The following is a 27,068-nucleotide window of genomic DNA, read 5'->3' on the forward strand; positions in this document are numbered from 1 at the left end:
TTGTAGATACTCTATGTTAAATTTCTTACACAAACTATTTGATAAAAATACCAAAAAGAGTTTATTGTGTTTTTGTTCACTTTGATGTCATGTGTTGCATGAGTCTTTTGGGAGAGAATGATATTTATCACTTGCTATACTACGATTGGTGCACTTGCTGTTGGTTTTACAGTCCAACACACATCTTAAAGTTATTGGATATCAAAATTGTGTTTTTTGTAATACGAGATGTCTCTATGTAAGAAGTTAATATCTTACATTTTTTCAATTGAGTTCAGTTCATATATGTTGTTAAAATGTGATGAATTTGTTGGTTAGAGTTAGGTTTCATTTAAATTAGAAATACATGGAGTAAAAGTTTATTTATTATAGACATATCTTAACTTAGAAATAATTGCATGATTTACTTTATTGAATAACTCTGAAATAGATATCCTAGGAATACAAGGTTCATGCTACATATTCCTCACATTACAAAACCTACAAAAATTGTCCACAATAAAGTAATAACAATTTAAACTGACCAATTCCATGTTGTAAAACCATGCTTGCCTCCAGTAAGGATTGATGTATAAAGCTCCAATGGTTGCTAACAATGCTAATGTGTATGATACAACAAAGCTCACACAAAAGACATACGTGTCCACCAAACTATTATTGTCTTTATCAATACTTAAGTTCTTTGGAAAAATTGCAGAAGATGGATTGCAGCTCTTTAGTAGTGGAGGTCCACAAAGGAATGGGTTACCCTCGTAGCTACTTTCATCAAATGTGGCAAATTGGTTTGTCTGTTTAGGTATTGGGCCTGATAAGTTGTTATGTGCCACACTTAATACTTCAAGTGAGGTTAGGACACTGAGCTCAGGAGGAATTTGGCCACTCAACTTGTTAAAAGAAAGATCTAAACTCTCTGTTTGCTTCAAATTTGAGAAAGAATTTGGAATTTGTCCAGTCAAATCATTATGAGACAAGTTCAATGCTCGAATTCTAGTCAAGTTTCCAAGCTCATGTGGAATATTTCCTTTCAGTTTATTTAGGGATAAATCAATTCCAGACATGTAAGCAAGAATGCTTCCGGTGAAAGTAAGGGTACTTCTCTTTGTACTGAAACTTGCTTTCTCTTTCTTATGCTCTGATGGTAATGGTGCTTGAGTATATTCTTGAACAACGAAGCTTCCCTTTGATGCATTCAATGATGGATCAAGGTTCTTATTATCAAAAGGCATTGTCCCCAAGCAATGGGGAATTTCTCCAAACAATTTATTGTCTGAAAGATCCAACATGGTTAAATTTATCAACTGACATAATTGCTTAGGTATATCCCCACTAATGTGATTACCTTTTAAAAGGAGAAAATTCAACTTTGTATAACTAAGGTCTTGCATCATATCTTGAATGTTGCCAGATATTTCATTGTAGCTAAGGTCTAACATCACTAAAGGAGAGTTTCCATTGAACATCTTTTTGGACAATCCTGTTAAACGATTATTGCTCAAATGGATAAATTTCACAGAAGAATTTAGAAATGATGGTACAAGACCAGTCAAATTATTTTGGGAGAGATCTAAATATCTTAGATCTCCAAGTTGTTGTGTCAATTGTAATGGAATGGACCCTTCAAAGTGGTTATTGGACATACGAAGTTCCGATAAACTTGAAAAATTTGTCAACAGGCTTGGAATGTCTCCTACCAAATGATTATTGCTTACGTCCAATAAAATGATGGATGTGTTAAAAATATTGCTTGGAAGTTTACCACTAAATTTATTATCATTTAATGATAAAGACCTTAAATTAGCGGGTATTGTAAAGATGGGCCCCTCGAGCGTATTATTTGAAAGTATCAACAAATCGAGTTGTTGTGCAGCTTCAAATGTGTCATCTGATATTTCTCCAGACAATTGGTTGTTTGAAAGATCCAACTCAGACAAATATTTCATTTGGCCAAACTCACGCGGAATTGAACCTTGGATGCGGTTTCTAGACATGTTTAGATTTTTCAAATTTGGATAAATTGAACTGATATTCTTACTTGGAATTTCACCAATTATGATATTGCTAGATACATCAATGCTCTTCAACTCAAGAAGGGGATGCAATGGTAATTGCATAGTACCAGTCATAGAACAATTTTTGAAAGTTACTTCAGTCAATTTTGTGTTGTTTTCTAACAACCAATGAGGAAATCTTCCTTCCAACTTCAAACTACTAAAATCTATTGTAACTAACTCTTTTTGATAAAGAAGAAATCTGGGGAGCCGAAAAGAGCTAGTCTCAATTTTTGAAGACAAGCTAAGTTCACTTAATTGAAATTTTGGAATCCAAGTGCGCAAATTGTGTTGTGAGTCCACTATGATTTTATTGCCTTTACCCCGGATGACTTTAAGGTTTGAATGATTGGCAAATGACGAAAAAGAAATAGAAACTTCAAATTGGTTTTCTTCGAAACCAAATTCTTCAAGTGATGTAAGTGTTGCAATGTTAGAATCAAACCTTCCAATGAAGTTATTTTGAGAAAGTTCCAATATCCGAAGAGATGTCATGTTAGCAAAAGAATTGGGAAGAGATCCTTCAAATCCATTGTCTATTAGATATAATTCTTCTAACTTCTTCATCTTAGACCAATCTGAATGAAAATTTGAAGAAACAAGAAAACATCTAACAAAGGTTATAATCAGAAAGGTATAAAGATTTCAATGAAACTAAGAAAAATGGTATATAACATCTATTTCATGAATAACGTTAAATAATAATATAATTACCATCTTCAGGAAGGGTGTCATTTATATCACAGTATGAAAGAGACAAAGCTTTCAAGGATGTCAAGTTTCCAATACTTTCGAAAAATTCATTCTCCATGTTATTATTTCCATCCAATCTCAAACGTTCTAGGTTACTTAAATCATGAAAATCTGCGCAGTAGAAAATATATATATAAATCTTAATGTAACACAATTATGAAATTAATTTATCTTTGTGAAAATCATTAATATTACTACCTTCAGCTAAAATTGTTCCTTTGAAGTTATTGTAAGATATAGAAAGCTTTCTAATGGATGATGATAAAGCTCGTAATGACTCTCTTAGTTTGTTTCCATCTATCATATTCCAATCTAAATCAAGGACATCCAATCCACTGAGACCTTTTAAGCCTGAAAGATATGTCAATTAAATTAAAAACAAATGTAAATAAGCGTTAGACTAAATGAGATAGATAATATATGCATTTAGGAAGGTGACAAATATATTTTGTGCAAAGTAAATATACCAACGTTGAGAAAATTATGGGATTCTACAATGTGTTAGTATTATAAATTTATCTAATATATCTTTTCTTTGTCTCTAAACAATAAATTAAACCATTTTAAATCATTTTTTCTTTAATACCTTGATGGTTAACAAAATTATGGATATTATTATGGCGTAGATAAAGATTCGTCAAATTGGATGAAGTTGATAATCCTGCAAAAAAAAAAAGAATTAATAAAAGTCAACAAACATTAATGTGAAGAGTTATATTTTTCTTCGCCCAGAAGCATTACAAAACTAGTTTACTTTCAAATAACTAAAAGTATTATTTTTCCAAAAAGTTAGTCTAAGTTTAACCTCTAAAAGTTGACTATGATGAAAGATATTAATGTAAATTTTAACTTTTACTATATTTACTTACACCACTTTCATAGATAAAAAAGAGAGGTAGAAATGATAGTTAGAAATCTTTCTAGCAAGCATAATACATAAAAGAGTTGCAATACTTTGACTAAGTATTTGATAAAGAAACAAAGACTAGACAAATAACCATTGAAAAACGTTATTGATGATAACATTCATGAGAAATGCAGAGAATCTATGAGTGTTGTGATGTCATGAGTGGGTAATTGGGCCTCACATTATGTAGGTAAATTGTTGCTATTAGAAATCTTTCGTTATATATTCACGGCATGCAAGTCGTCATTATTGGATAAATTAACATTGGATATATTAGTTACTAATATTACCTATGTGTAAAATTTCACACACATTATTTACTTCCAAAACCAATTTTGTCAAGTAATTTATTAGTACGAAAAAAATAATCCATACAATCAAAATTATTTATCCCTTTGCTCTATATAATACCTAATACAATATTATTTAATCATATATAATAATTTAAATTAAATTTATTCAAACATAATTCATCAAATTGAATGATATTTAATACAAATCAAATTAAAACATAACACAATCCAATATTTAAATAAAATTGAAACATAATTTTAATGAAGTTTAGTTTCACCCATAATCCAAAACTTAAAAGATAAATAGTCCAAATATAATCTAAACATAATCCAAAGAAAGTTATCCTATGTTTTTCTTATAGTGAATATAACTATCGATAGTTTATATCTGTAATACTTTTTTTATAATACAAACGGTTGTGTTGTAATTTAACTTTTGAAATATTAATTATCTTAAAAATAAAATTAACCATAATTTATTAATTGATTGATTAAATAGATTTTTTTACGTACGTTAACATTGGATAAATGTTAAAATAAGAGTAACTTAAAATGTTAAATTTCTCATAAAAAATTATCCACAAAATAAAATTTGTATATAAATTATTGTTATCTACGGATTATAATAACAGAAAACATATTGACTACGGGAAGAAAAAGGAGAATGAGACAATTTACCAACAAACGAAATTGTCAAAATAGATTAAAATTCATGAATCAATTTGACTTATCATGAGTTCGAGTCAAATTAAGTTAAAAAAAGTTACAAATTTTGACACAGATTCAAAATGAATGTGGTCCACTAAGAACCCAACTCACCTATGTTGAATCCGTGATGAGTTGGGTTTGGTTCACAAAATTAATTATAAATTCTAAATATTAAATTATATTAAAAAACCAAAATTCCTAAATGTTATCATATCTTTAAATAATTTGAACTATATTGTGATTTTGAATTGTATTTAGAATTTAACATCATTATATTGTATTTAGAATTTAACATTATTATATTTAGATTGAATTTTATTTTGATTTTAGTTAGTGTTACCACATCAGTGTTAAACTCCATCAATAAATAAATAAATAAATAAATATATAACTATTTAGGTTGAAGAATATTGAGAATAAAATTCCATATTTAAGAGTGGTTCAACATGAGTTCGATAACGGTGACACAGGAAAAGAATACAAAAATACATATTTTTTTTACCAATAATTAAACAAATTTTATCTACTCTACAAGGGTCAACTTATCTGTAATCACAATAAATAAAAATAAGGAGCATGCATATTGGGAAGGAGTCACATCTACTTAAATAAAAGTGTATTTTTTTACAATATTTTATAATGTGAACTATTATGTATACGGTAGTTTATGGATATTTTTAATCTTAATTATCTTAACATGAAATTAATTATGACTTGTAATCAAGTGTATGTATGTTTATTAATTCTAAAATATTATAATATAATATCTGAATTTTTTTAATGTTTTAATAAAATAGAAAATAAAAATACTGACCGCTTATATCTACAGCTCCTTCTAATTGATTGTAGCTTAAATCAAGATATTGAAGATGTGGAAGGTTCTTCAGAGATGAAAGAAATTCGTTGCTCAAACTGTTTTCACCCAGTTCTAGATGTTGTAAATTGGTTGGCCATTTAAATGTCTCATTCTCTGATAAAAATAAAATTGAAAACATCAACTTATCAATATTCACTAAGGATAAGGAGCATGCATAGATCTTTATGTTTAATATTACTAAACATATTGATTATATAGAAATGATAATGGATTATAAGTATATTTTATGCTTAATAGTTGAGAAAGTTAAGGCTAAAATGTTATTTTGATATATCTTTGATGAAAGTAATTCAATAGTAATTTTTTTGTGCAACTTCTTTAGTATGAAAATGTAATTGTTGAGATGAGAGTGTTATTGATGTAAAACGAATATGTTTACATGAATATAAAGTATATTTCTATTGATATGGATGTTTATATTAATTTACCCTAATATATCTATAATGTTGAATGAATAATTAAATATTAATTCTAAAACATTAGAATAAATAATGAATGTCCTAAAATAATAGATAAAAATACTGACCGCTTATATCTACAGCTCCTTCTATTTGATTGTAGCTTAAATCAAGATATTGGAGATGTGGAAGGTCATTCAGAGATGAAAGAGATTTGTTGCTCAAACGGTTTGAACTCAAGTATAGATATTGTAAATTGGTTGGCCATTTAAATGTCTCATTCTCTGATAAAAACAAAATTGAAAGCATCAACTTATCAGTAATCACTAATTAATAATAAGGAGGATGCATATGCTAATGTTCAAAATAAGTGATATCTTGTTCAAAAGAATATCAAATACTAATCACAACTAACCTGAATACCGCAATATAATTTCAAACTCATTCAAGTAGTTCTTTCCTAACTCAAGGACCTCCAAATAACTCAATTTTTAAATATCTAACCATTTATATATGCTGTTAGATATACTTTCTAATAAGAAAAACAAACGATGAAGATTTTGTAATATGGAAAGTATATGGTGCCCTACTATTAATTGATTTCCAACTTAATCCACTGTCTTAAATATAAAAAGTTGAAAAGTTGAGAGATGAGAGTAGACTAACACTTTTATATTTATTTATATTTTATACGTTAATTTTATTTCTAATCGATATTAAACATTTAATTCACCTTAACTAATGTATATACATATTAAATATGAAATTAGATAATTAATTGTTTAATAATAGATAGAATAATTAATTTAGCAAACATCAAATTTTATTAAGATAAATTTTAACTCATAATTATGTTACGTTGATTCAATCTTATAAAATAAGATTTGCAAATTAAATTATATATTATAAATCAAATTTATTTAATCGAAGTATAACTTTCAACGTTAACACAGATAGATGTTGAATAAACTTTTATGTGTTTTTGTCAGTAATTCAGACATTACGTAAGACTTACAATCTCTCGTATGTAGGTAAATTAGTTGCTGCTGGTAGAAGTTTGTGGTCATTATGCCCGAGACGGTCATCATTGGATATAAATTAACACTGGACATATTAATTTGCTAATATTACCTATGTGTAAAATTTCGCATTATACTTCCAAAACCAATTTCGTCAGTAATTAACTAATACGAAAAAATTATTCAGACCATCGATATTATTTATCTCTTTGCACTATATAATATCTAATACAATGCTATCTAGTCATATATAATAATTTAGATTAAATTTAAACATAAGTCAAATAAAAAAAATAAATTTATTCAAAACATAATTCATCAAATTGAATCAAACATAATTCAAAACCGAATTAAAACATAACACAAATATTTTAAAAAAATCGAAACATAATTTTAATGAAATTTAGTTTCACTCATAATTCAAAATTTAAAAGATGAATGATCCAAATATAATAAAAATATAGTCCATATAAAGTGGAAACGCAATCCTAATATAAGCTTTTCTTATAATGAATAAATAAATCGATAGATTATATAATAGTGTAATACTTTGTTTTATGATATAAACAGTTGTGTTGTAATTTATGGACTTTTGAAATATTGATTATCTTAAAAATAAAATTAACCATGATATATCACTTGATCGATTAAATAGATTTTCTTACGTACGTTAGCATTGTATTAATGTTAAACTCAATAAAGAGCAACTACTTTATATATTGATCATTCTAAGATTTGTTTAGATGTTTAGTAGAAATGGTTTTAAAAATAACAAAAATCAAAGTTCTAATTATGTTAAGTATATAAATTTCCGAATTTTACTATCTCTCTATAATTTTTTTTTCTTCATCTAATTTCTAAACTTTTTTCTTTCAACTATTAATCTTTTTTCCAATCAAAAGTGATCTTCTAAAAGATAATAGAAAATATAACATAACTTAATCTAAAAGATTTAATTTTATTTTAAAGTAAGTTTTGAATTTTGTTGCTCAAACGGTTTGAATTCAGTTCAAGATGTTGTAAATTAGTTGGCCATTTAATTGTCTCATTTTCTTATAAAAACAAAATGGAAACATGTGGTTATGAGTCTATTCACTCAGAATAAAAACAAAACTGAAAGCATCAACTTATCTGTGATCACTATATTTTTTTTAATGTTGTAATAAAATAATGAATAAAAATACTGACCGCTTATATCTAGCACTCCTTGTAATTGATTGTAGCTTAAATCAAGAAACTGGAGATGTGGAAGGCCCATCAGAGATAAAAGAAATCTGTTACTCAAACTGTTTTCACTCAAGTCTAGATGTTGTAAATTGGTTGGCCATTTAAATATCTCATTCTCTGATAAAAAGAATTGAAAGCATCAACTCATGAGTAGTCACTAATTAATAATAAGAAGGATGCATTTGTTGAAAGGGAGTGATATCTTGTTTAAATATAAAATGCTATCAAATACTAATCACAACTAACCTGAACCCCACAATATACTTTCAGACACCTTCAAGTCGTTCCAATATAAGGAAAGGTTCTCCAAAGAACTCAATTTTGATATATCTAACAATTTATAGGCTGTTAGATATGCTTTCTAAAATAAAATAACAAATGATGAAGATTTGTAATATGGAAAGTATACGGGAACGTACTATAAATTGATGTCCAACTCAATCCACTGTGTCTTAAATATAAAGAGTTGAGGGATGAGAGTCCACTAAGAGCATAGCCAATATCAGTTTGGTTGAAGTTGTTAAAGGACAAGTCAAGGACCTCAAGATTCCTCAATTTTGACCATAAACCTGTAAGGAATATATCCTTCGTTAATTAAAACGTAAAAATGCTCAGCTTTATTAATGAAGTGGAAAATACCTTCAAAGTGAAAATCCGAGTCCAATTCAGTTTCAGCCAAATACAGTTCCTTTAAAGATGTGAATCCCTCCAGATATGGCAAGATGTCATTAGTCAAATGGTTCTCACTTATGTCAAGGGCCTTCAGATTACTACGCAGCTTTGGTACACTTTCAAAAACTTACATAAACACACCAAAAGTTGTGAAAGAACCCAACAAATGTGAAAAAAATAATATATATATATATATATATATATATATATATGTATATATATAGTATAAAAAAATTAGAAGATCTTCATGATAATAAAAAATAATATTGTTGTCATTTTCTTAAAATAAATAAAAAATAGCTAGTCTCACCGTGGTTTAATGAAGGTGTATTCAACCTGTTATATCCTAAATAAAGATACTTAAGAGATGGAAGGCCATCCAAACAAGATATAATACTGGCAGCAGTATCCAGCTTGTTAACAGACATGTCAAGGAGTTCGAGATTTGGCAACTCTGGAAAGTATGCAAAAGAAAGTTGAAATAATGAGTATTCCATAAAACATAACAGACAGATTTGTAGTTTTGAGTAAGCAAAAGAGCAATAGAATTATAGGAAAGAATACCTGCATCCCCAACACAACCAACTATATTGTTAAATGGCAAGGAGAGGTTCTTCAAATCTTTGAAGACAGAAAAATCCGAGTAATTAATATATTGTTCTGTTGGCTTCCACCGGACACCGTCAAGATGGAGTTGGGCCACTCTCCCTGTGGAGGAGTTGCAGAACACTCCATACCATTCACAGCAATCTGTGTCGACGTTCCAAGAGATGTCGACGTTCCAAGAGATGAAAGAATAATCTAAACGTAGACCCAAAAGTGCTTGTTTCTCTTCTTTCCAACATCCTTCACAGCACATTGTTTCCAATAAAAGGAAAATGAGGAAACACACTCTCACACTCTTCATTTTTTTCTTCATTGAATCAAGAACTTCTCCCTCTCTTAAATAGGAAAGCATCACCTATACATACTTTATGTTCCAATGCATCTATACTTTCAATTTTAATTAGAAAGTCCATGTGTAAGTTTTGCTAAGTGACTTTTTAATTTTTAGAGCACGAAACCGATTTAATTCATTTTTATAAAAATAAAAAAACAAGAGACGGCTTAAAAAAAACTAATGAAAATACATTCATTCTGTTTTTTTAATATATGAATTATAATGCTTATTTGAACGAGAAAATTTTAAGGATTGTTTATTCCACCAGATTTACTTTGATACTTTTTAATTTTATAGTTTTCCAATTTATTAAATTATAAAATAATTTTTATTTATTAAAATAAAAGCATCAATAAATTATAAAATAATGTTTATCAAAGATAATTATAAAAGTGATTAATTTTTATAATTTATTTATAGATAACTATTTTATTGCGTAAATAATTTTATCATTATGAATAATTATTTAAATTTTAAAAAGGTTGTTAGGATAAAAATATAAATATAAGTAATTATTTTATTATTATTAATTATATGAATTTTAAAAAACATTACTAAAAGATTAAAATAAAAAAAAATAATTACACATTAGAAAGAGAAAAACTTTTTTTATAGATGATCACTTGAGCTCAATCCAAAGGTGGAGATGAATTTAAAACATACATTTCTCAATAATTATGTTATAATTAAAAATAAATTTACACTATTTAAATTACTTATAAATGTTAAAATAAATATAATTTATATATTTAATAATTATCCTTCATAAATTTATAATACGTTTTTGTAAACAAAAGGTAATTATTTATTATTAATTTTAATTATGATAAATAATTATTAATTAAACATATAAAGACTTAAAAAAATTAAAACAAAATTGATTTCACGTCAACTAATAAGCCAAAACCAACACCAAGTGAAACCCAAAATACACATACGTCTACAATTATTCTACAATTAAAAGTAAAGTCATATCAATATAGATTATTTATTATAAATTGAAAATATAATTTATACACTTAAAACTATTAGGTTATCATAAATTTAAACATAGTATAATTTATATTATTCAATTAAGTATTATTTATTTAATTTTAATTTTAATTATATAAGACAAATATGTATATAATATATATATATATATATATATATATATATATATATATATATATATTCACTAAAGTATCGTTTATTATTTAGTCCACCCAAAGGGTGACTTATCCAACCAAAAGTCACAATCATCTTCAAATAGAATTCAAGATAAACATAACTCAATAATTGTGTTATAATTAATAAAATAAATTTTCATAATATGAAATCTTGTTTAGAAATCTAAAATACAACTCATATTTAAAAAAAAAATAGGTTTATCATTGCTTTTAATCGTAATATAAAGCAAACAATTTAAATGTTTGTTGATTACCGATTGTATTTAATTAAAATAAATATTAATAGTTAAAACATACAAAGACGAAGAAAAAAAAAACGATGACTTGACTTCATCCACCACCAACTTCAATCCAAGATAGACATGGACATGTCTCAATAATTATAATATAACTATAAGAAATTACATTAATATAAATTATTAAATTTAAAATATAGTTTATATATTTAACAATATTTATTTTATCATAAAATTTAATTGTAAGATAATTTGTTTATTTATTTAATTATGTAAGGATCTAGAAAATAACAAAGAATAGTAGCAATATTTGACACTCAACTATTTTATTAATAATATTTATATTATAAATGAAAGTTTTTATTGAACGAGTTTCATCTTACAAGAGTTACTGTCTCTTTAAAATCTTTTATAAACACTTTTTGTCATTCTCTTAAACTTTTTGATTTTTTATCTTGTGTTTGACAATCAGAGACCACCAATAGATTTATGATAGAGATGACTACACTTCTGACTGATCAATATCTCTAATATAGTAAGTTCACTTTTTGTTCTATTTTTTAATTAGTTTAGCATTTAGAGGCACACATGGTTCTAATATTTGGTTAGTTAATCGTAATGATATGGTTATACATGAGATATATTTTGTCTGCTTAAGTAGTTAAAATAGAGCTCTAAGGAACAACTTTGAGTTAAAGGGTTATTTAACCAATATAATGGAAGCTAGATATTTAAAAAGCTTTGTTGAGATTGACGAATGTGTGTGATTGGTGAATTTGCTCTTATGATAAATTTAATTTAACATGTATTATGGTTTTGTTTATTTAGGAGTATGATTCTTTGATATAGTAAATTTGTTGGTGAAGAGTAATGTATGGGTAAGGGAAGTTAGATATTTAAAATTGATTGTCTTCTAATGGTATTCTAGTTTAATTATGATTTGGGTTAATTGGATTTTATGTTTGGAATGAATTGATTGATTGAGAATGTGAATCAAATTGATGATTATGATAAATGTTGTTTTGTGAAATTGTGAATTGAAGATGGTTCCATTTTAGGAATTAGTAACTCTTATTCAATTGGTATCAATGAGTGTGTTTTTCTCTTGTAAAACATGGGTTTTGGATTATTGATGAGAACTTCTTTATGAGACCTTTGATTGATTAAATTGGTACTTCTTGAGTTAAGATATGATTATACTATAATTTTTTAAAATTTATTAATTGGAGAATAGCTCAAAAAGAGTAATTTACCTAATTAAAACTCAGAGAAGAAGTTCAAGCTTCTAGTGTAGCGTTAGGCGTCCCTATAGTGTCATTAGATGTCAATCGAGCAGTGATCTCTACCTTTGCTTGCGTTGGGGGAACTTTAGTACCCTTGTTGGCATTGGACACCACCAAGGGACAATGTAACTCTTGAGTGAAAATTTTGGAAGGATCTTGTTAAAGTAGATGAGTTCCAACAATCAATAAGATTTCGATGATATAACAAAACACTTTACTAGATGAGTAAGTCTCTGGATAGAAGTGAAGATGTGGTTAAACGACTGAGAGAAAGCCTTTAGTGAGAATTAGAAATTGATCAAATGTTGTTTGAAGATTAAAATACATTATGTGTAGTATTGCTTACATGTGCTAAATTGATTTATGCTCATGCATTACATATGTCAACAAAAGCAATAAGTTCGAAAAATTTAAGGTCATATCTTAGTATTAGACGAGTCAAGATGTTAGACAAGTCTAATAGTTGAAATCATCAAATGAATACATTAGACGACTTAAGTATCTATTTTAAACGAGTAAAATGTTAGATGATTACAACATTAAATAACAAAGGACTAGATAATAAGTGCTTGATATTAGTATATTTTAATATTAATTTATTACTTATATTACTTTGATTTGTGTAAAATTCATCATAAATACCTAAATTTCACTTGTTTTTGCAGAATAACTGTGATAGATAACTTTGACAGAAAAGCGCTACCTCAAGGAGTCAAACATGTAATTTGGAGAAAAATCAAAAGATATGTAACACTTTTATGAGAATTTGTCATAAAACGGCTATAGCACCATTCTGAGGGCTCAAGTCATATAGGAAACCCAAGAAGTTTTCCTCAAATCCTAGCCTAAAGCTCAAGCTATAAAAAAGTCCTTCATCAGTAATACTTAGCAAGCTCCAATCCAAAATATCAAAGCCATAGATAAAAGAAACCTACTAAGAGATGGAAACTTCAACGTTGAAGCCGTGGACCATCACTCAAGTTTAAATGCTCAGAAATATTTTATTTACTAAAAAATGTAATTATTATTATGAATTTTACATTAAAATTATTTAATCCATATAAATTTTAATAACATAAAAAAATATGTTATACTTTTTACTAAAATACGAGTTGTATTTAAATAAGACTAGCGCATGTGTGTCTGTTATAGTAAAGTTTTATAAATTATAAAATAATTTTTAATTATTAAAATAAAAATACCAACAAATTATAAAATAATGTTTATAAAAGATACTTATAAAAGTGAATAAATTTTATAATTTTATTATAGATGATTATTTTACTGTGTAAAAAATATCATTATGAATAATTATTTAAATTTTAAAAAATTGTTAGGATAAAATTGAATATATATATATATATATATATATATATATATATATAATCTCTCTTATTAAAAGTATAAATATAAATAATTTTTTTTATTATGATTAATTATATGGATTTTAAAAAATAATTACAAAAAGTTTAAAATTAAAAAAACTTACACGTTAAAAAGAGAAAACCTTTTTTTTCCAACGTTATAGATGATAACTTAGCTCAAACAAAGGTCAATATGAATCCGAAATATTCATTTCTCAATAATCATGTTATAATTAAAAATAAATTTACGCTATTTAAATTACTTATAAATGTTAAAATAAATATAATTGATATATTTGATAACTATCCTTCATAAATTTATAATACGTTAATTATATATACCTGCTTATTAATAATTATCGAAACAAATAAAGATATAGAAGATTAAAAAACAAATTGATTTAACGTCAATTAATAGACCAAAACCAGCACCAAGTGGAACCCAAAATAGACATACATCTACAATTGTGCTGTAATTAAAAATAAAGTCATAATAATATAGATTGTTTCTAATAAATTTTAAATATAATTTATACACTTAAAAATATTAGGTTATCATAAATTTCGTATAATTAATATTATTCAATGAATTAATATTTATTTAATTTTAATTATATATGTATACATACATATATATATATATATATATATATATATTTATATATACATACATATATTTATACATATATATATACATACATATATTTATATATTTATATATATATATATATATATATATATATATATATATATATTAATATAGTAAGTATAGCTTATTATTTAGTCCATCCAAAAACAAAGAAATGTGACTTATCAAACCAAAAGTCACAATCATCTTCACGTAGAATGCACGGTAAACATAATTCAGTAATTATGTTATAGTTAATAAAATAAAATTTCATAATATGAAATTTTGTCTAAAACACAACTCATATTTAAAAAAAATTATTTATTATTGTTTTTAATCATATTATAAAGCATTCAATGAAACTGTTTATCAATTATAGATTTTATTTATTTAAAATAAATATTAATAGTTAAAAGATACAAAGACCAAGGAAAAACAAAAAAAGGATGACTTGACTTCATCCACCACCCACTTACATCAAGATAGACATGGACATGTCTGAATAATTATGATATAACTAAAAGAAATTACATTAATATAAATTATTAAATTTAAAATATAGTTTATATATATTAATAATATTTATGTATCCTGAATTTTAATTATAAGATTATTTATTTATTAATTTCATTATGTAAGGATCTGAAAACTAAAAAAAATAATGATATTCAATTATTTTATTAACAAAAATTATAATATAAATAGGTATTTCTATTAATTGAGTTTTATTTTACAAGAATCCTAATCTTTCCACAACTTTTTCTAAATTTTTTCTCTCTTTTTCTCAAACCTTTTGAGTTTGTCTCTCATATGTTTGACGATTATAGAATAATTGTAGATTTACAATAATAAAGTCTATATATTAAACAGAATAAGCCTTAACCACATTTAATTCATTTCTATAAAAAACAGTGGTTTAAAAAAACTAATGAAAATATATTCATTCTGTTTTTCTAATATATGAATAATAATGCGTATTTGAACGAGAAAATTTTATGGAGTGTTTATTCCACCAGATTTAATTTATACTTTTTAATTTTATATTTTTCCAATTTATTAAATTATAAAATAATTTTTAAGTATTAAAATAAAAGCATCAATAAATTATAAAATAATGTTTATAAAAGATAATTATAAAAAAGAATAATTTTTATAATTTTGTTATAGATAATTATTTTATTGTGTAAATAATTTTTTTATTATGAATAATTGAATAAATTTTGAAAAAGTTGTTAGGATAAAATCCAGATCAATTACCAATTCCTTTATGTTTGTGAAAATTGGATAAAATTAGATAAGACAAAAGTTATAAAATGAAAACTCATTATAAAATTATTTTTTGTAAGATTATTTAACCCTCAATGTTTCTGATTTTTTTTTTCAGTTGGGCTACCATAGGATAAGAGAGAAAATGTTGGAGTGAGAGAGATGAAAGAGAAAGGATCGAGAAGAACGAGGGAGATGAGTAACAATTTGATGGGTTTCCTTTTTTCTTTTCTAGTTTTGAAAATAAAAATTATTAAAATACCTTTAATCTTAAAAGTTAGAATTCATGATATATAAGAATATTTTTGCCTACTAAAATTCGGTAGACATTGCTAAAATATACCAACTGAAAAACAGGCGTGCACACGTTAGCAAACCCATATATATATATATATATATATATATATATATATATATATATATATATATATATATATATATAATCTCCTCTATTAAAAATATAAATATAAGTAATTATTTTATTATTATTAATTATATGAATTTTAAAAAAATACTAAAAGTTTAAAATTAAAAATAATAATAATTACACATTAGAAATAGAAAACCTTTTTTATAGATGATAACTGAGCTCAAAGTTCAAGATGAATCTGAAACATACATTTCTCAACAATTGTGTTATAATTAAAAATAAATTTACACTATTTAAATTACTTATAAATGTTAAAATAAATATAATTTATATATTTAATAATTATCCCTCATAAATTTAAAGTACGTTTTGTAAACAAAAAGGTAATTATATATTATTAGTTTTAATTATGAAAAATAATTATATATTGACCTTCTTATTAATAATTATTAAAACATATAAAGACTTAAAGAAAAAAAATTGATTTCACGTCAACTAATAAGCCAAAACCAACACCAAGTGATACCCAAAATAGACATACGTCTACAATTATTCTATAATTAAGAAAAACAGACATATCAATATTATTATAAATCTAAATATAATTTATACACTTAAAAATATTAGGTTATCATAAATTGAAACAATGTATAATTAGTATTATTCAATTAATTATTATTTATTTAATTTTAATTTTAATTGTATAAGATAAATATGTATACTATATATATAATTATATAAAATAAATACTTGTACTATATCAAACCAAAATCATAAGTAAAGAGCAATGAAGTTTTAGTAATTAATACCTTCATCCGCCACACAATGACAAGTCGAGAATCTTCAAATATTTGAAGACAAAAAAATCCAAGTAATTAATATATTGTCTGGTTGAATTCCACTCGTCGCCAAACTTGACTTGGGCCACTCTCACTGTGGAGAAGTTGCAGTGCACTCTTTTCCATTCACAACTTCCAACATCTTTCAAACCACACGGCTTTCAATAAAAAGGAAAATAAGGAGTCTTCATTTTCCTCTTCATTTCCTTAATAATTCGGTCTTCATCCTTTAATCAGGAAAGCATCACTCATCCAACGTATGTAATAATAGTAATATAGACGACTTCACGTCAACCCAAAGGTCACACTCACCCCCCTAACTAAAATCCAAAATATACATTTCTAAATACTTATAATTAAAAATAACTTTACAACGTATGAATTACTTATAAATCTAAAAATAAATTTAATTTTTCTAAGAGTCGAACCAGTATAAATTTTGGTGTGTCTTGATTTTGTTTTTACTTTTCTTTACTTGTTTGATTCAAATACCATTGACTAATGATTTCAAGATTAAAGGTCTTTTAAAGAATTAAAAAAGCTTATTAATCCAATTCACTTCCTCTTGGCTGAGATATGAGAGCTTCTTTTATAGTAATTGGCACCGAAGCTGGTTAATTGAAATTTTAATCGATTAACAAGATCCTAAATGGCCAATTTATCTCAAACCTTTGATGAAGAGCATCCATAATCAGGCCACCACTGTTTGCTAGTGAGAACTATCATTTTTGGAAAACTAGAATGAAAATCTTTTTGGAATCAATAGACAAGGGTGTGTAGGATGCTATGATAAATGGTCCCTATAAACCAACCAAGATTGAAGATGGAAAGACCAAACCTAAGGAGTTTTCTGAATGGACTCCATATGAGAACAAGAGGGCTCACTATGATGTGAGGGCTAAAAATATAATTTCTTCTACACTAACCATTGATGAATTTTATAGCATTTATGTGTGTGAATCAACAAAAGAAATGTGGGACGTTCTTGATGTCACACATGAGGGAAGCGATGAAGTTAAAAGGGCTACAAAGAACTCCTTGATTCAAGAGTATAAAATGTTTAGAATGAAAAATGGAGAAAGTATCTATGATGTGCAGAAAAGGTTTACACACATAGTCAACCATCTCCTTGCCCTTGGTAAAACGTTTGACAAAGAAAAATTAAACATCAAGATCCTAGAAAGTCTAAACATTGTTTGGAAAATTAAGAGACCTTACCACCATGAACATGGCCACATTGTTTGGAAAATTAAGGGAACATGAACTGGAACTAAGAAGGCTGAAAGAAGAAGAAGAAGGGGAGAAAAGACATACAATTCCCCTGAAATTAACTGCAAGAACAGCCAACAACCCAACTCAAGAAAGAATGACTCTGAAGATGATCAAGAGGCTGAAAATTCTGACAGTGAATAGAACTAACAATGATTCTGCATAGAAGGTCCTATAGAAAGAAAGAAAATATAAAACCAGAGTGCCCTGTTTTAAAGATGAAACAAAAGTTGGAGGAGAAGAATGGATCTAACAGCAAAAACAAGAAAAAGAAGAAACAATATATAACTTAGGAAGACAATGCTTCCAACACTTCCAATGAATCTTGTGAAAGCATTGAAGAAAAGACAAACCCATGTTTGATAGGTGGATCAACTTCATCATAAAACAGTATAAGTAGTCTTGAAAATGAAAGCATAGAAGATAAATACTATCAACTGCTTGATGTATTTCAAGAGCTGCATGAAGAGGCTAGGAAACTTCAATACACAAATAATAGGCTTAAGAGTGAAAACAAGTGCCTAGAAGGAAAATTAGAAAATCTGGATAAGGAAAAGAAAAGTCTGAAATCTAAACAAAAGTCCTTAGAAAATGCACCTAGGCAAAATATACATGGAAACAAAGTGTGTACTCAAGAGTGTCAACATTGTTCAAGTCAAATGGAAATAGTAAAATACCTTGTGAAAACACTATCCAAGTTCACCCTAGGAAGCTCCAACTCAGAAGCTCTTCTAGGATCACAAAGAAGTGAGTTAAACAAACAAGGAATTGATTACACAGGACAAAATAGCAAAATAAAAGCTATAAAATTTATTGACATTAGCAAACCATCATCAATTGCATGCTTTTACTGTAACCATATAGGCCATGCATCAAAATCTTACTATTACAAAAATGTGAGTGTTCTAAAAGGAAAATTCAAGTGGATTCTTAAGGAATCATTGAAACCCCCTAATATGAGAGGACCCAAATTTAACTGGTACATGTCATCAACACTTAAACTATTTTGTAGGGAGATGGAAGAGGAAAGGAGTCCATGTGGTATCTTGATAGTTGCTGCTCAAGACACATGACAGGAGATGCTACAAAATTCAACAGCATATCTCATAAAACCAATGGACATGTCACCTATGGAGACAATAATAAGGGTAAAATCCTTAGTATTGGTAAACTACAAACTCCTTCCTCATATACAATTTAAAATTTATTACTAGTTGATGGACTTAAACAGAATCTACTTTACATGATGACTTAGGACATGGACCCATTACTAGAAGTATGGCTAGAAGAATCCAAGAAGAGCTTGAAGATATGGACACAACAGGGCACGTTCTTTTCCTTCATTTTAAGTGGAATTTGGAGACACCAAGAGAAGGGGTAAAACTGTCCATATGATTGTCAAAGTTGCTAGCTGCACCACCACTCTTTGTTAAGCACACCACAGAAGAACCCTCCGTCCCTCAACACCACCAGATCACGTGCTGCTTTAGTTTTTAGCACATTTTTAATAAGTCTCTCTAGAAGACTTTCACATTTTACACATGGGCCACCACATGGCAGCTGATCCACCATTCTCGGTTCCTTACTGCAGCTCCATGAAAAGCCTATAAAATCATGGCAGCTACCTTTGTAAAAATACTTTTGGATGAATGAAATTTTTGCTGAGAATTGCTTTTGCCAACTTTCGCTCCGAAAGTCATTACCTGCTTAAATCTTCCCTGCAACTTCCTTCCTTGTATGGATGGCTGCCTGAGTTGTAGTCATTCACTAAGCATAGCTTCCATCTCTATTAACCTCTCAGTACACTTCTTCCGCTGCCATGACCACATTTTCCATCTTTCTAATGGAACTACCGAGAAGCACTTTTAGTTGAATCTCGATGTGCATTTCTCGAAATCCAGTACAATTTAGTCTGACCCAACTCTCTCGGATCAGCAGATCAACCACCATGCGTCAGTCATCAAGTGGTATTCAGAGCAAGGTTGTTGGATCCGTGAGATAAGTTCTTCATTCTACAATTTAGATTATGTCATCACCATTCCTTAACTGTCTCTATTGTCCTGTTCCTGTTTCATTGGATTTTTTTTCATATCTTTAGGATCTTTGAGTCTTTGAACCATGCTATTGTTTTATTGCTTCAGTCTTTTCATTTTTAATTGGTTGAATTTTTTGTTTGAGTCATTTTAATTTGAACATCCATTCTGTTATGTCATATGTTATGTGCAATCCCAATTTTGTCAAAATTCTGGTTAAGTAACCGTGTAATCTGCATCTGTACTAGAAACTCTATGAGATTCATGTTCTTCTGCATAATATATGAGCAATGACAACTGAGATGATGAGCTCATGTGCATGAATTGGTAACAAAGTTTGGAGAGTCCAGTATATCAATACAGAACACTCTGCATATATTTTGAAAATTTGAAATTACTGTTTCATTGGCTGTAACTGCTATGAGACTAGTTTCTGCATAAGTATTTGTCGCAACCGGAATCGCGACGGGTCGACAATCCAAAAAAGAGAAACGGGGTTTTAGAAAAAAGATTTTGGAGTCGCCACCATAGTTTATTATGGGCAACTACGGGAAAACCATAAAACGATAAAACACAGTCCGTGAAAACCAGATTCTGGGTTCGGGAGTCGGTTACGCGTGGGGAAGGTGTTAGCACCCCACAACGCCTGCCCTAAGGCAGTACCTTTAACTAAATGCACGAATATGATGTGGTTTTCAAAATGTTTAACTATCCCCTAAAATAAAAATTCTAAATAAACAAAACATATTTTTTTATTTTTTTGGGCCCGACAAGGATTGACCTTGCTCCTACGTATTCTCATTCAAAATGAGAAATCAGGGTTACGTAGTTCTTTTTGAAAAAGTTTGAGAGATTTGTTTGAGAAATTGATTGAAAGATTTGTTTGAGAAAATGATTGAAAAATTTGTTTGAGAAAATGATTACGGATAAATTTGGATTTTTGGGAAAGTGAACCTGACAAGGGCTAGCCTTGCTCCTACGTATCTCCACTTTCGATGGAGAATCAAGGGTTACGTAGTTCTGGGTAGCCATTTGTTTGTTGTTTGAAATTTTAGATATTTTTAGTTTTTTTGTAGATTTCTAAAATAAAGAGAAAAGGTTTTTTAGCACAAGGACGATGCGTGCGATCACACATGCGCCTAAACCTTTAAAATATATTTTTGTAATTTTACTTAAGAAAGGGAAAAGGTTTTTAGCACAAGGACAATGTGTGCGATCACACATGTGCCTAAACCTTTAAAATATATTTTTGTAATTTTATTTAAGAAAGGGAAAAGGTTTTTAGCACAAGGACGATGCGTGCGATCACACATGTGCCTAAACCTTTAAGATATATTTTTTGTAATTTTAGAAAAGAAGAAGAAAAGGTTTTAGCACAAGGACGATGCGTGCGATCACACATGTGCCTAAACCTTTTAAAATATTTTATTACTATTTGAGAAAAGAAGAAGAAAAGGTTTTAGCACAAGGACGATGCGTGCGATCACACATGTGCTAATACCGTTATTTACTTATTTAGGAAATTTGAGGGTATTAAGTGCTAGGCTGATGCGGACGATCGCACGAGCACTCATACCATTATTTAAATTTTTTAGGATTGAGAATATTAAGTACTAGGCTGATGCGGACGATCGCACGAGTACTCATATTATTATTTAATTTTTATATTTTATTATCATTATTTATTTACTTTATATTTTTTACCTTTTTTTTTTCATTTTTTTGTAATTTTATACTACTAAAATAATATTTTCATAAGCGTTTAAAATAGAATAAAATTTGTGAAAACAGTAACTATACAATAAGTTTTAATGTAAAATAAAGAGTTATATTTATCTAAGTATTTAAAATAAAACAATATAACATAAAGAAAAATAACGTATATAACATAATAATAGAAAAGAAACTATATTTAGTTTATTATTATTATTTTTTTTTTAACTTTTATAATTATATTTTTTTTGTGATTTATATAGAAAATAAAATTAACAGCGTAATAACAATAAAACAATTAGTACACTAAACGAACAATAAAACAGGTGCAGTAAGAATGTATATGTAATGATCAATATCTAAGAGATAAAATAAAGACAAGTAAACATAAGTAAAACACAAGACATAGGGACGCAGACGTGGGGCTAAAATTATGAAGCACGCGAATATAATAATAAAATAAAACATTATAATTAAGAAAATAAAAATAAGATTGCAGATACTAAAATCCAATAAGCAAAGGGTGCAGAGGTAAACCAGGGTGTCTTACGCAAGTTTTGGTCCAGGCCCAAACTTTTTCAGATCAGAGTAGGGTTTCTTCTTCGTCCATTCAGAAACAGGAAAGCTGGGAGTTGCTTCTTCATCATCCGTGGCAGCCATCAGCCCTCGACGAGACCAACCCGCCGTGTGTCCCCGTGGCCGGCCGAGAAAGTCGCCAGCGTCTTCACCTATGCTGGAAGCAAAACCGCACACCGCACCGTTTCTCCACCACCACCGTGTCCACCACCCGCAACCCCATACCCAGGACCAGCACCTTCACCTCCTCTAGCTGCACTTCCATCACCGTCACCACTCCCATTTGCTCCATCTCCGCCAAACCGGCCACCGCGCCACCACCCTCTGCCAGTCTCCGCGCCACTGCTTCGTCAAATCCAACCACCACGCCACTGAACCAGCCACCGCGAGTCGCGCCAAGCTTTCTCCTCTCCTCCGACGTGACTGAAGCGTTACCGGAAACAACCAAACTCACCGTGCTTCTCACTGTTCCTGTTTTTTTTTACTGTTGAATTATTTGTGATTCTGTTGGATGAAGGTTGCAATTAGGTGAAGATGGAATCAAGGTTCGTCTGTGGTTTGAAGAATACGTTGGCAAAAATGAAAGATGAATCGTGATGGCTAGTGCGAGTATGATGGTCTCTGTTTTTGGTGGTTTTTGATGGTTCCTAGTGAATGCAGGTGGGTAGTGTGAGAAGTGTATGATAGATGATGAAGGCGTTGAGTTGAGGCGGTTACGGGTGAGAGGAGTCAAAGGTTGAGGTTTTTATGGTTATAGTGGGCAGGGGCTAGGAAAAAATGAGTGAGTGAAGATGATGGGTGTTGGAGGCAATGGAAAAAAAAAATGTTCAGAGTGATATGCGTGAGGGAGGAAATGACGAGTGGGAGTTGGAGTAGGGGAGAAGGTCAGTGTTGGACTTGAAAATGAAGAAGAAAAGGGATGATGATAGGGGTTGGCCGTGAGGTGAAAACGAAGAGGGAAGGGATGAAAATGATGGTCGTTGGCCCTTTTGAAGCTTGGTTCGGTCTTTGTCAGCTTCGTCTCCGGTGATCTCTCCCCTCTTGGCTGGCGTCTTTTTTTTTTTTTTTGTGAAGAGGAAACTCTCACGGAGACCGGATGGTGATCCCATGAATGAAGATCCGAAGGTCCCCAGACATTGTGTGAAATCTTTTTTTTCTCCCCTAAACCAGAATCATAATCCCTTTTTTTCTGCTCTCTCTGTGCTTGTTTTTTCTTTTTGCAATTCTTTGCGCCAAAAATGGTATTGTACTGACTTCGTACGCACCCAAATCGCGTCTGCCACTCTGCTCTCCTCTTTTCCTGTTGTAGTGCCCGCCAGACTTTACAGATGGAATCTGTACAGGCACCACATGGGCACCCGTGGCAGACAAAAGTGAAGGTGTCAGCCAAAATATTCTCTTTTTCAGAAACCCATGCTGTCAGCCGCTTTCACTTTAGACAAAATATGCAGTTGAAGGTGGGAATCTTTGCTGTAAAGCTCAGACGAAAAAAGCAACCACCACTGCTTTTGGACGCTCGGTCCATACGGGAAACGGACGACCGTGCACATAAAATGAACGAACGTCCAGATCGAACGTTCACAAGGTAAAAGTTCTGATCCAGGTCGAACGCGAACGCTTAAGAGTTACCCGAGTATACCAAAACGCCAAAACCGAACGCTCAAAATCACTACACATAGACCAAACGCTTAAGACTCAACCCGATAATAAGACCGAACGCTCACGAGGTAAACCTGAGAAAACCGAGCGCTCACAAACACTACCACAAAGACCGAACGCTCATAGACACTACCACAAGGACCGAACGCTTAAGAAATTAAAGGACGAATGCCCACAATCATCAATCCCACAAGACCGGACGCTCGAGATTGCTTTATGAGAATATACATCATCAAAACCAAAAGCTACCTATTGACGCTCGCTCCCCAATAGGACGAACGTTAATATAGGACGAACGGTCACGTAGGATAGAGGACGAACGTTTGAAAGCGTAGAAAACGAACGCGCACGGTGCAGGACGAGCGATCTAAAGGTGGAAAGCCAAATGGTAAAGATTGCCGAACGGTCGTCAATAGAGGACGGACAGTTGCATAGTGGAAGAAACCGAACGGTCGGTCAAGGCAGAGGACGAACGGTAGACCCATGCAGAGGACGAACGATCCTCGGAAACGATCACGAACGCTCGGTCTGAAAGCTACAATAGGGAACGAACGCTCGGTCCGAAAGCTACAATAGGGAACGAACGCTCTCTTCTTTTTTTTTTTTTTTTTTTTTTAACACTCCCCATGAAAATAAAAATAAATCTATTAGCCAATCCGAACGAAATTGGGTGTTGACAGCTGCCCCTCTTTACTTAGATTTTACTAGATAATATGAAAATTTGGGATTTTTTGTATTATCAGAGTAAAAGCTAAGTAAAGAAAGAAACACTAATTTCGTCCGTATTTCAAAGTAAACAAGTGACAAACAGAGAATTTAAAACAAATATGAACAAAGCTAAGAGAATTGAGGTGTAAGAACCCTATAGATAAGAGAATGAATGAGGTGTGCAAACCTCGTGGAGGGTGTCGTTGATGGACAAATTTGTAAGCACCAAAATATGATGTCACAAACTTGTTTCACAATCGGCAAGTATGACCGAATCGTTTCAAGTAATAAACTTGGTAAGACCAAGTATCGTTCTCCCAAAGGACTCACGGCCTAGTTTAGTTATATGATTTGTTGATTAGCTAAGACTTAAGAACACAATAATTGAAGTTTAATATGCAAAGACGAAAATTAAATATGTATGCATGAATTGATCAATGACAAAGACAAAAGATAAACACTTTCAAGGAAATATATGAATGAATATGTTGTTGGGGGTCAATTTCATCTCATCCACTCTCATATATTTTAGGAATTCAACATTCAAATCATCATTGTTAATGCCACTCTCTAATGTACCATTCTAGATGGCTTCTCCCTAATCAAATAGTTCATACAATTCCTAGCATTCCTAATGATTAGTTCATGAGTGCAGGAGCTTAAAGGCAACCAATATAATATTGTCAGTATAATATTGGGAGAAATTCCCCGGATCTAGATTTCCCCGTACGTGTCCGTATCAACAAAACCAATAATCATGCATTAGAATGAGTTAAACAATGCAAGCATTGAGCAAAGAGGAAAAACCCTAACTAATGATGAAAGAAAGCATATGTCTTAATTCAAAGATGTACTCAACAAATCCATATATGAGAGCTTCAAGAGATTACTTTGACTCCCCAACAAACATACAAGGTTTAGTTCACCATATTCATGGTGAACCTAGATGAATTACAATGAAAGTATGAAAGAATAAACCCAATAAAGGTGAAGAGGTAGCCTGAGCATCCAAGATCCTCCTTCAAAGGGGTGAAAGAGAGAGTGTTTGCCTCGTTTCTGCCAAAGATGCCTAACTATAGGACGTGCAAGCCCTTATATACTAATCTAGAGTTACAAAAGATTACAAAAGTCCAAGCCCAAAAAGTGCCGCTCAGCGGTATTTACCGCTCAGCGGTGATTGCGCGTCTTCTTTCTTCCCCTCAGCGGCCATTTTGCCCCTCAGCGGTTCCAACGTCACCTCTTGAGTGCCGCTCAGCGGTAGTTTGCCGCTGAGCGGTGCCTTCGACTTCTCCTTTTTGCACTCTTTCTTGTCTTTTCTAATGTCCTCTCTCTTATTCTTCACTTCTTTCACCAAATTCACCTCAAAACCTGCACAAAAACACTTAAATCAAGCATAAACCTGTCCAGCTCTCTTATTTCTGAAAATATAAACAAAAGGCATGATTTCAAGCTAGTTTCTAAGTCTAAAGGTTGCTTTTAGTATCAACTTTAAGCATGAAAATAACAGTTTTTCAACTGTTATCAGTCGTAACCCTATGGATGAATGAATGAGGTGTGCAAACCTCGTGGAGGGTGTCGTAACCCTATGGAAGAAGTTGTTGAGGTGTAGAAACCTCGTGGAGGGTGTCGTAACCCTACGGAAGAAGTTGTTGAGGTGTAGAAACCTCGTGGAGGGTGTACCAACCCTATGGAAGAAGTTGTTGAGGTGTAGAAACCTCGTGGAGGGTGTACAAACCCTGTGAAAAGAATGATGTGAGGTGTACTAACCTCGCGGAGGGTGTACAAACCCTGTGAATGAATGATGTGAGGTGTACTAACCTCGCGGAGGGTGTACAAACCCTATGGATGAATGATGTGAGGTGTACTAACCTCGCGAAGGGTGTACAAACCCTGTAGTGGATGAATGAGGTGTACTAACCTCGTGGAGGGTGTACCAACCCTATAGAAAGTGAATGAGGTGTACAAACCTCTTGGAGGGTGTACCAACCCTATAGAAAGTGAATGAGGTGTACAAACCTCATGGAGGGTGTACCAACCCTATAGAAAGTGAATGAGGTGTACAAACCTCATGGAGGGTGTACCAACCCTATAGAAAGTGAATGAGGTGTACAAA

General features: G+C 30.1%; 1 protein-coding gene across 8 annotated transcripts; it reads right to left on the bottom strand.

Annotated features, from left to right (window-relative positions):
* Positions 1 to 379: 379 nt before the first annotated feature.
* On the bottom strand, positions 380 to 9,851 carry LOC148200748 (cuscuta receptor 1-like). 8 transcript variants are annotated; one of them, XM_088112431.1, is made up of 12 exons: positions 9,467 to 9,848; positions 9,213 to 9,356; positions 8,870 to 9,028; positions 8,650 to 8,799; positions 8,477 to 8,560; positions 8,192 to 8,347; positions 6,113 to 6,268; positions 5,524 to 5,679; positions 3,388 to 3,462; positions 3,000 to 3,152; positions 2,763 to 2,912; positions 380 to 2,626 (listed from the first exon to the last, which is right to left on the bottom strand). In XM_088112431.1, exons 1-12 carry the CDS (start codon positions 9,819 to 9,821, stop codon positions 456 to 458), a joined length of 3,909 nt encoding a protein of 1,302 aa, XP_087968557.1. In that variant the 5' UTR covers positions 9,822 to 9,848; the 3' UTR covers positions 380 to 455. The 8 variants fall into 8 exon arrangements, with proteins under 8 accessions (XP_087968557.1, XP_087968561.1, XP_087968558.1 ...); XM_088112435.1 differs by lacking the exon at positions 5,524 to 5,679 and having other exon boundaries at positions 9,467 to 9,850; XM_088112432.1 differs by lacking the exon at positions 3,388 to 3,462 and having other exon boundaries at positions 9,467 to 9,849.
* Between the last annotated feature and the right edge of the window lie 17,217 nt (positions 9,852 to 27,068).

The sequence above is a fragment of the Vigna umbellata genome, chromosome 4 (genome assembly GCF_029865625.1).
Source record: "Vigna umbellata cultivar VRB3 chromosome 4, Vumbellata_1.0, whole genome shotgun sequence".
NCBI classification, from domain to species: domain Eukaryota; kingdom Viridiplantae; phylum Streptophyta; class Magnoliopsida; order Fabales; family Fabaceae; genus Vigna; species Vigna umbellata.

Bases quoted from the DNA above. Each gene is read 5' to 3' on its own strand.
- LOC148200748 (XM_088112431.1), bottom strand. From the start codon at position 9,821: ATGAAGAAAAAAATGAAGAGTGTGAGAGTGTGTTTCCTCATTTTCCTT. The intron at 8,561-8,649 runs GTACGTTCCCGT...ATAAATTGTTAG, and splicing joins GAGTTGGACATCAATTTATA to ATATATCAAAATTGAGTTCT. The intron at 6,269-8,191 runs GTCAGTATTTTT...TGTTTTTATCAG, and splicing joins AGGAGTGCTAGATATAAGCG to AGAATGAGACATTTAAATGG.